A 12458-nucleotide genomic window follows, 5' to 3' on the forward strand; every position below is an offset into this window, starting at 1 on the left:
ATTTTATTCACAAAAAAAGTTCTTAGGTTCAAAAAAACATTCAGTGAACTGAAAAACTGTGGTCGGTAATATAGGTATTTAGCTGTGTCACATGCCCTTAAATGGCCATTTTAAATGACCAACTACTTTTTTTCACAGCGGCAGCTTGCTAACCCGAAATTTGGCTGATTTGGTTAGAAAGGAACATTTTATACTTGACAGCGAATATTTATCCACTCTCCTTGTAATCGTTCCGAAGTAAGTATGACAGTTTTTACCAGATGAAATGGCTTTTTCGCGATTTATTTTGCAACCGGTCAAAATTGTATTTTACTATATTTCAGGGCAGGTTTTCATGAATGGAATGCTATTTATGAGAAGTTGACGGACATGATCGTTCCACGAAGTTCACAACTCATTACACAAGATGCGGAATATGGATTATTTACAGTAACCCTATTTAAAAAAGTAATCGAAGAATTTAAATTGCATGCCCGTGAAAAGAAATTTATAGTTCGTGATTTCACGTATAATGAAGAGGAACTTGCTGCTGGTGAGTGTAATAATTTGCAGGGGAAAAAAATTAAGTTTCATTGACATAACTTGAAATATGTATCATTTTCATGTTTATCTTTGAGTGCACATTTATTTAGGGCTATTCCATAAATTACACAGAGCTCACCTGGAAAACCTGGAATTGCCAGGGAATTTTGATATACCTGGAAATGTCAGGAAATATTTTTTTAGATCTGCAATTTTTTCTAAAGCGTGTTTTCTAGAATTTATTTTCAATTTTAATATTAAATTAAATAATAAATAATAATTCTGTCGTTGTAAATGTAGCTTTATATTACTGGATTTAACTATTTTGTTGCAAATTCAGTTCTTGGTTTAAAATTGATTTTTTTTTCAGTTGAAAATTCATGTATTTTTTCGAAAATTCGTCTTTTTTGTTAAGAAATTAATGTAGCTATTCCGGTTGCAGCTTGAATTATTTTTGAATTCTTATAATTCAATTGTTTTTTTATTTAAAATGAAAATATCTTTTAGTTTAAAAATTAATGACATATAATTGACAATTGAAATATTTCGTTTCAAGTTAGTTTTTTTTGGTTGACAATTATTTTTTTTTACTGAAATTTTACTATTTTAGTTAAACTCGAATTATTTTGTTGAAAATTATTTTTTGTTGTTGTGTTTACCATTAAATTTCTTAACTGAAAATTTAACTGTTCCATTCGAATATTCCATCATTTTAGTTGAACTATTGATTTTTCATTCATAAATTTAACTATTCAATTTTTGTTTAAAAATTTATCTTTTCTAGTAGAAAATCCATGCATTTTCTTAAAAATTCGCCTTTCTTTTTATAAAATTAATCTTCTTGAGAGAAAATTCCACTTTTCTAGTTACAGTTTCATTTTAGTTGGAAACTTAATTATTCCATTTTTGGTTGAAAATTTATTTTTTAGCTAAAAATTCAACTATTTGGTTCAAAAAATCATATTTTTTTAAAGAAAATTAATCTCCTTAGTTGAAAATTCAACTATTCCAATACAAAATTCTTCATTTTAGTTGAAAGTTCTTTTTTTCAACTTCTTGGCAACAAAGTTGAAAATTTAAAAAAAAAAAATAATTTTTTTCTTGAAAATTCTTGTGAACAAATTCTTTAAAAATCTTAAAATCCCTTCAAACATTTGAAATTGTTTGATATTGATGTTTTAAAATGATAGAAATCCTTTGCTGATCCAATAAAATTCTTCCAAATCTTCTGAGATTCAAATAAATTCTTTAAAAATCCATGAAATTTTTTTAAATCCTAAAGATCTTGAAAATTTCTTGGAATCTTTTAAAATACTCTTTTAAGATACTCCGTTGAAATTCATAAAAAATGCTTTGAAATATTTTGAAATCCTCTGAAATTACTTGGAATCTTTTAAAAGGTTCAAAAATCTTCAAATTTTTAAAATTCTTTGAAGTCTTTCAATGCTTGTGAATACATTTTTTTGAATTTCATGAAAATATGATAAAATCCCTTGAAATGCATTGAAATCTGACATTTCTTGAAAACCCTGGAAATGTTTGAAATTCTACGAAATCTTTTGAGATCCTAGAAAATTCATTAAAAACCTGTGAAATCCGTTGAAATTCCATAAAAATACTTTGAAATATTTAGAAGTCCTCTGAAATCATTGAAAATTTCTTATCATACCGATATGAAGTCTTGATATTGTTATTAGAATTAAAGTCTGCCAGGGAATTTTTATATAACTAAAAAAACATGAAATTTTTTCGGAAAAGCGTTGAAATACAAGTTTTCCAAATAGTATTATTTTTAATTGAAAGCGTTCCAAATTGTACACTTTTAGATTGAATTTTGAAAAATTGTATTAGAAAAGATTTGAAACTTTATCATTTCTAATTTAAAGCTCACAGAATGAAACAATTTTATTTTAAATCTAAGAATATCGAATTTCAATGATTTAAGATAATAAGCAAATTTTGAAAATAGGACAAGTTCAAAATATCAAAAAGGAAATATTTTCCAAATACAATTTTGAGAATTCAATAATTTAAAACTCAAAGGAATTAAAACTGTATTATTTATAATTATGAGCGTTCTAAATTGAAAAATTTCAGATAAAAATTTTTGTTTAATGGAGAATTTTTTTTAGAAAGCAGGTGCAATTGTATCATTTTTAATTCAATGCATTTAAAATTGGATGTTTTTATTTTGAATTGAAGAATCTGAATAATTATAGATTAAAATTTCAAAAATAGGACAAGGTAAAAACTTTAAAAATGAAAATATTTTCAGATTAGAATTTCGAAAATTCGCAACAATTTTCTTCTGCAGATTATCCTTTTAGTTATAAATTTTATTGTTTAGTTGAAAATTTAATAATTTTCTTAAAAAGACATCCATTTTTATTTTGTTTATGGCTTTTTTTAATTCATCTGTCTTAGGAGTAATTTCATCTTTTTCAAATAAAAATGTAACTTTTCGGTTGAAAATTCAACTCTTTTTTTTTTAAGTTTGCCTTTTTTATTTAAAAGTTCATCTGATTTACCAGAAATTACTCCTTTCGTGAATGAAAATGTAACTGTTTTTATTTAATTAAAAATCTATTTGTTTAAAGAAAAATGTCATCTCTTTGGGCAAATATGCAACTATTTGTTAGAGAATTGAACTATTCTATAGTTGAAAGTTGGTCTCAGCTTCCCATAGAGTAATAGAAAAGTGAAACAGGCACGTTCGAGGGATTTGTTTACATTCTTGGACGCAAACATTCCTAGCGATTAAGTTACAGCGATCGTGCCGAATTCGAGTGTAGCTCATTTATGGCTTTTAGCATTTATTTAATCTTCAAACATTGTAATTATTTAAACAATTTTCATAAATGGCTCTTCTTTAAAGAATGCGTTGAATTTATTATGTTGCGTTGTAAATTTACAAGAGCTATTAATTATTTAAACAACTTTAATTTAAAAATTAAGAGTTTGACTTTTTTCTACGAGTGAATTTGTTTACGGAGTCAACTAACTCTTTTCTATGTTGCTTTACAAAAGAAGTACTAATTATTTAAACAATTTTTATTGAAAAATTAAGAGTTTGGTCTTTTTTCTACAAGTCAATTTTTTTACGGAGTCAACTAAGAATGTCTATCCGATGACTCTTTTCTATATTGATTTACAAATTTACAAAAACTATTAATTAGTTAAACAGTTTTAATTTAAAAATTAAAAGTTTGGCCTTTATCCTACGAATCAATTTGTTTTTGAAGTCAACCAAGAATGCCTATCCGATGAATTTTCTATATTGATGTGCAAATTTACAAGAACTTTTAATTATTTAAACAATTTTAATTTAAAAATTAAGAGTTTGGCCTTGTTTGTACAAGTCAATTTGTTTGCGAAGTTAACTAAGAATATCTATCCGATGACTCTGTTCTATATTGCTTTGCAAATTTACAAAAGCTATTAATTATTTAAACAGTTTTAATTTAAAAATGAAAAGTTTGGCCTTTATCCTACGAATCAATTTGTTTTCGAAGTCAACCAAGAATGCCTATCCGATGACTGTTTTCTATTTTGCTTTGTAAATTTACAAGATATATTAGTTATTTAAACAATTTAAAATAAAAAATGAAGAGTTTGATGTTTATCCTACGGGTTAATTTGTTTTCGAAATCAACTAAGAATGTCTATCCGATGACTCTTTTCTATATTGCTTTGCAAATTTTCGAGAACTATTCATTATTTAAACAATTTTATTTAAAAAATTAAGTGTTTGCCCTTTTTTCTACAAGTAAATCTGTTTACGAAGTCAACCAAGAATGTCTATCCGATGACTGTTTTCTATTTTTCTTTGTAAATTTACAAGATATATTAGGTATTTAAACAATTTTAATTAAAAAATTAAGAGTTTGACCTTTATCCTACGAGTTAATTTTCTTTTCGAAATCAACTAGGAATGTCCATTCAATGACACTTTTCTATGTTGCTTTGTAAATTTACAAGAACTATTAATTGTTGAAAGAATTTCAATCGAAAAATTAAGAGTTTGTTTTTCTTTCTACGAGTAGGCTTCATTTTTTACCATAATGAACTAAGAATATCTTTCCGATGATTTTTTTTTCTCTGATGCTTTGAAAATCTACAACTATTAATTATTTAAAAAATGTTTATCAACATATTTATAGCTTAGCTGTTTTTCAAGGAAGAGGCATAATTTGTTTACGGAATGAACTAAGAATGTCTTTCGATGATCATTTTCCACGTTACTTTGTAAATTTATAGTAAATATAATCATTCAAACAATTTTCATAAACATATTGAGATTTGGGATATTATTCAAATTTGTTTACGAAGTTAACTAAGATTGCCTTTGTTATGACTCTTTTCTAAGTTATTTGTTAAATTTACCAGAATTATTCATTATTAATTGTTGAAAGAAGTATCATAAAAAGTTTAGAATTTGGCTAGTTTTCAACAAATAGGGTCAGTTTTTTTTTACTAAGGCTTAGTTACAATGCAGCTACATACGAGTTTACTCAAAATACTCGAAATTTGCCTAAACAATTGATCAGATGACAGGAAAATTGCAGAAAACCACCTCCCGAGTTTAGTCGGGTTTTCAAAATTCGAGTACACAACCCGGTCTTTCGTCATATATGGTACCCATGCGAAGTCGTGTATAGATAGAAGCTATTGAAGTAAAAATGATTATCATGGAATTTTCTTGAACTTAATATCCAAATAAAATAATTACAGGTAAATTAGTGGTTCGTGCGCCTAGCGCGCGTAAAACCTTCTAATTTAGTTAAAAATGCATCCTTTTTGGTTGAAAGAATTCGTCTTTTACGATTGAAAATTCAATTTTTTTCGTAGAAAATCATTTTGTGTTAAAAAAGATTAATTTCTGATTTTGCAGAGTCAACTGGAATCAGTTTTGTATGAAAACTCAACTTTTTTTAAATTAAAAATTCCTCTGCCTTAAAAGAAATTTAATCTTTTTTGATAGAAATGCAACTTTTGGGTAGAGAATTCAACAATTTTGTTAAAAAGTCATCCTTTTTTTTTAATTCGTCTTTTTGGATTTTTAACCAAAAATTTAAATTTCATTTAAAAAAAATGAAATTTCTTCTATCACTTTGTTAAGAAACCAATTTTTTGTTAAAGATTAATATTTTAAGGTGAAAATTCATCTCTTTGGTTAAAAGTTTAATTATTTTGTTCAAAATTATTATTTTTTCATTGAAAATTCAACTACTTGTGTAAAAGGTAAACTACATTGTTAAAAATGTATTTTTCTTATTGAAGGCTTATGTCTGGTTGAAAATTGAACTATTTAGTGGAAAATACATTGTTTTTGCAATTATTTTTTTAGCAGAAAATGTAACTTTTCCGTTTTTTCAAGATTGATATTTTTCAGTTCAAAATTCGCCTTTTTTGAAAAAAAAATAATTTTTTAGTTTAAAATTTCATTTTTGGCGACATCAGTTTGGTGACATGCATCAGTTTCGTGGAAAATGAATTTTTTGCTGATGTCATATTTTTTGTTTGAAAATTCAATTTTTGTAGAGAAAATTCGTCTTTTGGCTTGAGGGTTGAACAATTTAGAGAAACTATTTTTCTTGAATGAATAATCTTTATTTGTTGAAAATTTGTTTTTTGGTTTTAAAATTCCTCTTTTTGTGGTATAAATTTCATCTTTTTTAATTGGAATATAATCTATGACACTTTTTTGTTAGAAAATTATTTTTTTAGGTTGAATATTTAACTACTATGTTAAAAAATCAATTATTTTATTGAAAAATCCATTATTTTATCAAAAAGCCATCTTTTATAGTAGAAAAGACATTTTTTGTTGGAATTGATTTAATAAATTTAAAAATTTTAAATATGTATTTGTAATACTGTTTTATTCCGTTTATAAAATATTCTATGTTAAATGTATCACAAGATTAAAATGCTGGAAATTTAATATTAATGATTTGAAATGAAAAATTAGTCAAGCAAAAAGCAGAGTTTTAAAAAAATTATCGGTTTCTCATCTTTCCGCAAGAGACGCTACGAGCGATGCAAACTAACTAAATCCGAATTCACGCGTCCAAGTTTTCCGGGAGTGAGGTCTCTTTGTACTACCTCGTGACTAAATATAACTATTTTCTTGAAAATTCGTTTTTTTTTTGTTGGAAATTAATTTTTTTAACTAAAAGTTTAACTATTCGATTTTTGGTTGAAAATTGGGGTTTTTTTAATTGAAAAACTTAGTTGAAAATTCGTATTTTGCATGAAAATTCAACAGTTTGGTTGAAATTGTTTTTTTCTCTTGACTGAAGTATCTTTCATAGTTACAAATGCAACTATTGTTAAAAATTAATTTTTTTATTGAATACAATGGTGTTTTTTAAAATTTCAAGTTAAAACCTTTTTTGCTTGATATGTCAACCAATGCAACTAGTTAAAAAATTTTGTTTGTTTGTTAAAGATTCGTCATTTTAATTGAAATATTATTTTTTTATGTTAATTTGTCTACTGATATCTTAACTATTTCAGTTCAAATTGAATTTTTTTGTTAAAATTTTTGTTTTTTACAAATAAATTTTATTGACTAAAAATCTAACGATTCCAGATAAATGTTCCATCATTTTAGTTAAAAATGTATCTCTGGTTTCTCTCGTTATTTTCTCTGTTTTTTGGTTGAAAATTTATCTTCTTTAGTTGAAAATGTAACTTTTTTGTTAAAGATTCGGCTTTTTTTATAGAAAATTCATCTTTTTGGTTAAAAAATAATTTACATTGTTGAAAATGCAATATTTTTACTTTAACCCTTAAAGGGCAGACTTCCTTAAAATTACGTAAAGAGCATACTGGGTGTTAGGCACCCAAGGTTATTCAAGCGTGTACTGTGCCCACGGTATTGGATATTTTTTTGCAAGAAAATCAAGTAATGATGTTTAATCTATCTAGTTTAAGGAAAAAAAGGTTTCATAACAGTTTTTCAAATTTAAAGTAGTTAAACATAATCCTGTTTGGAAAAAAAATTTTAAAATGACTTTTTTTCACTCTAAAATCCATAACTTTTTAAGTTTTTGATTTACTTCCGAGATACGGCGCTTCAAAAATAAAATTAGTATTATAGTGTTCGTTCCAAAAAAGGTATTTATTCTGAAAAATAAAAGCTTCAATTCAATGAAAAATGAAACACCGTACTTTACGTGATTAAACTATTTTATTGATCTTAAACTGCGAATAAAAATCAAAATTATGTGAAAATGACAGAGAAAAATGGGTTTTTATGTCATTTGTTAATCTGCCGACATATGTTTCATTTTCTTGAAATTGGTACGTTTTGTTAAAGCGCAAATAAGTCGCTGGGTGTTGTACACCCAGTATGCCTTTTAAGGGCTAAAAAAATACATTTCTTTGTTTTCGTAAAAAAATCTCTTTATTTCCTTCCTCATTTCCCTATAATGAAATAAGTAATTATAGTCAGTTTCATAAATGAAAATATCAGGCAACGTATTTTACGGATGGCCCCTCAACTCGACGATTCAAATTGTTCTTTTCACATTTTTCTCATCCTTCTCAATCTTCATAATGGTAGATAAAAAAAGTCTTGCATTTCAGGCAAAAATGAAATTACCAAGTTGGTGACGGACAAGAAGAAACAATTTGGACCTCTGGTTCGTTGGCTGAAAGTGAATTTCAGCGAATGTTTCTGTGCCTGGATTCATGTCAAAGCTCTACGTGTCTTTGTTGAGTCGGTTTTAAGGTAACGTATTTAAGTTGCATACGGTTTTTCCTGCTGTCGTGGAATTTATTGGCATTGATTAAGAATTTTGCAAATTGATTAAGTGGCGTTATTTATCACTCTCAGGTATGGGTTGCCAGTCAATTTTCAAGCAATTCTCCTTCATCCACACAAAAAGAGTACAAAACGTTTACGCGACGTTTTAAATCAACTTTATGCTCATCTCGATTCTTCCGCAACAGCTTCCGGTGGAAATCAAGATGTAAGAAATATCTTATTTTAATTTATGAATGTACATTCTAGGGTGTCCATTGGAAAGACAATATTTTTTTAAATAATAATTTAGCCCTTTTTTTCTCTTTAAAATTTTTAAAAATTTGCTCTTTAATTGCGAACTTTAGAAACTACATTATTGAATGAAAAGTTTTTAGTTTTTTGCGTCCGACTAGTTTTGCTTTTACCTTTTTTCTAGTAGAAAATGAAAATTGTTCATTTTTTCCTTAAAACTATTAACTTTAGAAACGACAATATTGGGGGAAAATATTGATTAGAATATTATATTTAAAAATATTTCTAAGAAGAATTTACATTCAAGAGGGGCGAATTTTCTATCTAAAAAGACGAATTAAAAAAAAACATTTAAACTTTCTATGAAGACAAATACATTTTCGACGGGATAGTTGCATTTTTAAACGCATAGTTGAGTTTTCAAAATACAAAGATTAATTTTCAACCCAATAATTTAGTATAATTTACACTAATTATAATTTAGTATAATTAGTGGCATTTACACCCAAATAGTTGAAAAAAAATCTCATCGAAAAATGTAATACGCAGTTGATAATTCAACCAATAAGATTTAAATTTTAAATAAAAAACAATTGAATTAATAAAAAAAAGACGAGTTTTTAACAAAATAGTTAATACCTCAATTAGAAAAGATTATTAAAAAAAAATAGTTTGAATTTTAACAAAAAAAGATAACATTTCTACCAAAATAATAATATTTTAAACCCAAAAAGATGAATTTTCAAGAAAATAGTTGAATTTTTAATCCAAAGAGAAGATTTTTTTTACAAAACAGTTGAATTTCGAGCTCAAAAATATCAATGTTAAAAAAAGTTAAAAACTCAACTAGAAACAATTATTTTTCAACGAAGTAGTTTGCATTTTTTTTCAAAAGAAATGAATTTTCATTCAAGATAGAAACAATATGGCAACCGAACTGTTGATTTTTTAACCAAAATTATAATATTTACACCCAAAAAGATGAATTTTCAAGAAAATAGTTGAATTTTTAATCCAAAGAGACGATTTTTTTTACAAAACAGTTGAATTTCGAGCTCAAAAATATCAATGTTAAAAAAAGTTAAAAACTCAACTAGAAACAATTATTTTTCAACGAAGTAGTTTGCATTTTTTTTCAAAAGAAATGAATTTTCATTCAAGATAGAAACAATATGGCAACCAAACTGTTGATTTTTTAACCAAAATTATAATATTTACACCCAAAAAGATGAATTTTCAAGAAAATAGTTGAATTCTTAAGCCAAAAAGACAATTTGTTTACAAAATAATTGAGTTTCTAGCCCAAGAATATCAATGTTAAAAAAAGCTAGTTTTCAACCGTAAATGGAATAGTTAAATTTTCGGTTGGAAAAATTATTTTCGAACAAAAAAAAGAATATTCAGCAAAATAAGTCAATCTTAAACCAGTAAAATTCATTTTGAATAAAGTAGGTAAAATACTAAGTAGTTGGATTTTTCAGCAAAATAAAAATGAATTCTCGATTAATTCTTAATAAATTTCTCCTTCTTATTTTTGGTTAAATGGCAACTGAATTAATAAAGCCCTAGAAAAAATCTAACTACCATTTTGTTTGAAAGTTAATTCTTTTTGGCTGGAAAGTCCATAATTAAATTTTTGGTTCACAATTCATCTTCACAACCAATTAGTTGAAAAAAAAATGTCAATGAAAAATGTGATATGTAGTTAATAATTCAACCGAAATAAAACCTTAACTAGGAAATATTATTTTTTCAACGAAACAGTTTGAATTTTAATCAAAAAAGATCCACCCAAAGAGATGAATTTTCATTCAAGAGAGAAAACAGATGGCAATCAAATTGTTGAATTATTTGCCAAAATAATAGTATTTTAAACCCAAAAATATGCATTTTCAAGAAATTAGTTAAATTTTTAACTCAAAAAGAGGATTTTGATACAAAACAGTTGAATTTCCAACCAGAGAATATCAATGTTAAAAAAAAAGTTAAAACCTCAACTAGAAAAGATTATTTTTCAACGAAATGGTTTGAATTTTGACAAAAAAAGATAACATTTCTACAAAAACAAACGAATTTTCATTCAAGAGTGAAACAATATGGCAACGAAATTGATTAATTTTTTACCAAAATAATATTTTAAACCCAAAAAGATGAATTTTCAAAAAAGTAGTTGAATTTTTAAGCCAAAAAGACGATTTTTTACAAAATTGGTTAAAAAGTCCATAATTTAATTTTGGTTCAGAATTCATCTTTTTTGGATCAGCATTTTATAATTTTGTTGGAAATTTAATGAATTTATTGAAAATTCAACTATTTGGTGGAAAAATCAGATTTTTGTTCGAAAATTCAATTACTTCGTTGCTCCCTTTTTTGGATAGCAAATTCATATTTTTGATAGAAAAGTCCTTGGTTGAAAACTGTATTTGTTGTTGAAAATTGAACTGTATGTGGCTGAAGTTTGATCTTTTTTGCTGAAAATTTATCTTTTATGGATTAAAGGTCCAGTTGTTTGAAAACATTTGACTTTTTAAATGAAATCTCAACTTTAAAATACAAACCTTTGATTGTGAATGAATCTGTTTTTTTAGGATTAAATTATTTTTTACTAACTTTTTTGTTAAAAATACATACTTTTTTGTTGAAAATTCAACTATTTAGTTAAAAATTTAACTATTTGATAGACATTTTTTTTGGTCATTTATATATTTTTTTAACTGGACAATTAAAATGAACCTTTTTGGTAAAAAAAACCCATTTTTTTAATGCATCTGTTTTTTTGAAATTGCAAAATTTTTACTCGAATGGTTCGAAATTTAAAGCGTTTTTTATTAAATTCAATATTGTATCTGCATTAATTTTATTTAAAAGAATTTCCTGTCCGGATTTCGTGCAGAATCGCCTTATTTACTACCCGTTAATTACATTTGTAATTGTATTTGAATTTATAATTTTCTGATTTTCTAGTTCCTATTTTCAGTTTCAATTAATCACTTTTCCACTATTTTCAAGTCTGTAGCAGCCCTGTTTCTAAAAAAAAACTTTGAAATCGACACCCTAGTAAATTTAAACCTGAATATATTATTGTTTGTTTTAAACAATATATGTCGTATTTGTTTACAGAGCGTAGACATTCCAGGCTTGGGCTTTGGCCAGAGTGATTATTATCCCTACGTTTATTACAAAATAAACGTAGATATGGTCGACAATAAAGTTTAATCGAAATAATGCTAAATCGATGATAAATCCAGCACACGATTCGGCATATTTCATTCATCTTCACTCGGATTTTGGATTGGGAAACACAAAAATCTCTTATTTCTATACGTGACGAAATAATTGGCCTTTAATGAATTTGCTTAAGTTGTAAAAAGTTGTACGAGTCTGAGGTTATATTATTGAATTTATTCGATTTTAGGTGAAAAATAGAGAAAATCGATAATTATATGGAAAGCAATATTTTTATAGCGTTGCGAAAATAGTCTCCTCAGTGCAAAGTCGGGCGTCGATGCATAATATATTATTAGACAAAATGTCAATGTATCTACTTGTACAAACTTTGCAGTCGACTTGTTTATTTTTATGAATTACGTTCCTACAATCCAGATTATATTACTTTATACACGTTTTCCACCAAAGACGTTATTACCGCTGTTTTATAGAACGAATTTTAGGGAAAGAAAAGAAACAAAAAATACCAAATTCCTAAAAATCTCCAAGTTGTGGACTTTTTTTTCGAAATAATTTTATAAGAGATGCAAAATTATGGTTTAAATTTATACATGCAGAAGATATTACTTCAACGTGTTAATGTAAATAAGATATATGAGGGTGGTCGCTAGATCGGGAAATGACAGTGAATTTAATTTTTGACCGGGAATTTTTACAAAGTTATCGAAGAAACATCTATTCAATGAGTTGTAATTTAAAATCA

General features: G+C 26.0%; 1 protein-coding gene across 2 annotated transcripts in view; it reads left to right on the top strand.

Annotated features, from left to right (window-relative positions):
• LOC117179733 (V-type proton ATPase subunit C) overlaps window positions 1–12219 on the top strand; it is a 31546-nt gene extending 19327 nt beyond the window's left edge. For both annotated transcript variants that reach the window (XM_033371788.1, XM_033371787.1), the window contains 5 exons: window positions 139–237; window positions 324–532; window positions 8116–8260; window positions 8366–8501; window positions 11648–12219. In XM_033371788.1, the coding sequence (XP_033227679.1) occupies window positions 139–237; window positions 324–532; window positions 8116–8260; window positions 8366–8501; window positions 11648–11743 (685 nt within the window). In that variant the 3' untranslated portion in view covers window positions 11744–12219. The remainder of the gene's footprint in view (window positions 1–138; window positions 238–323; window positions 533–8115; window positions 8261–8365; window positions 8502–11647) is intronic.
• The last annotated feature ends 239 nt before the right edge of the window (window positions 12220–12458 follow it).

This window comes from Belonocnema kinseyi, chromosome 9, assembly GCF_010883055.1.
Source record: "Belonocnema kinseyi isolate 2016_QV_RU_SX_M_011 chromosome 9, B_treatae_v1, whole genome shotgun sequence".
In the NCBI taxonomy this organism is placed as follows: Eukaryota; Metazoa; Arthropoda; class Insecta; order Hymenoptera; family Cynipidae; genus Belonocnema; species Belonocnema kinseyi.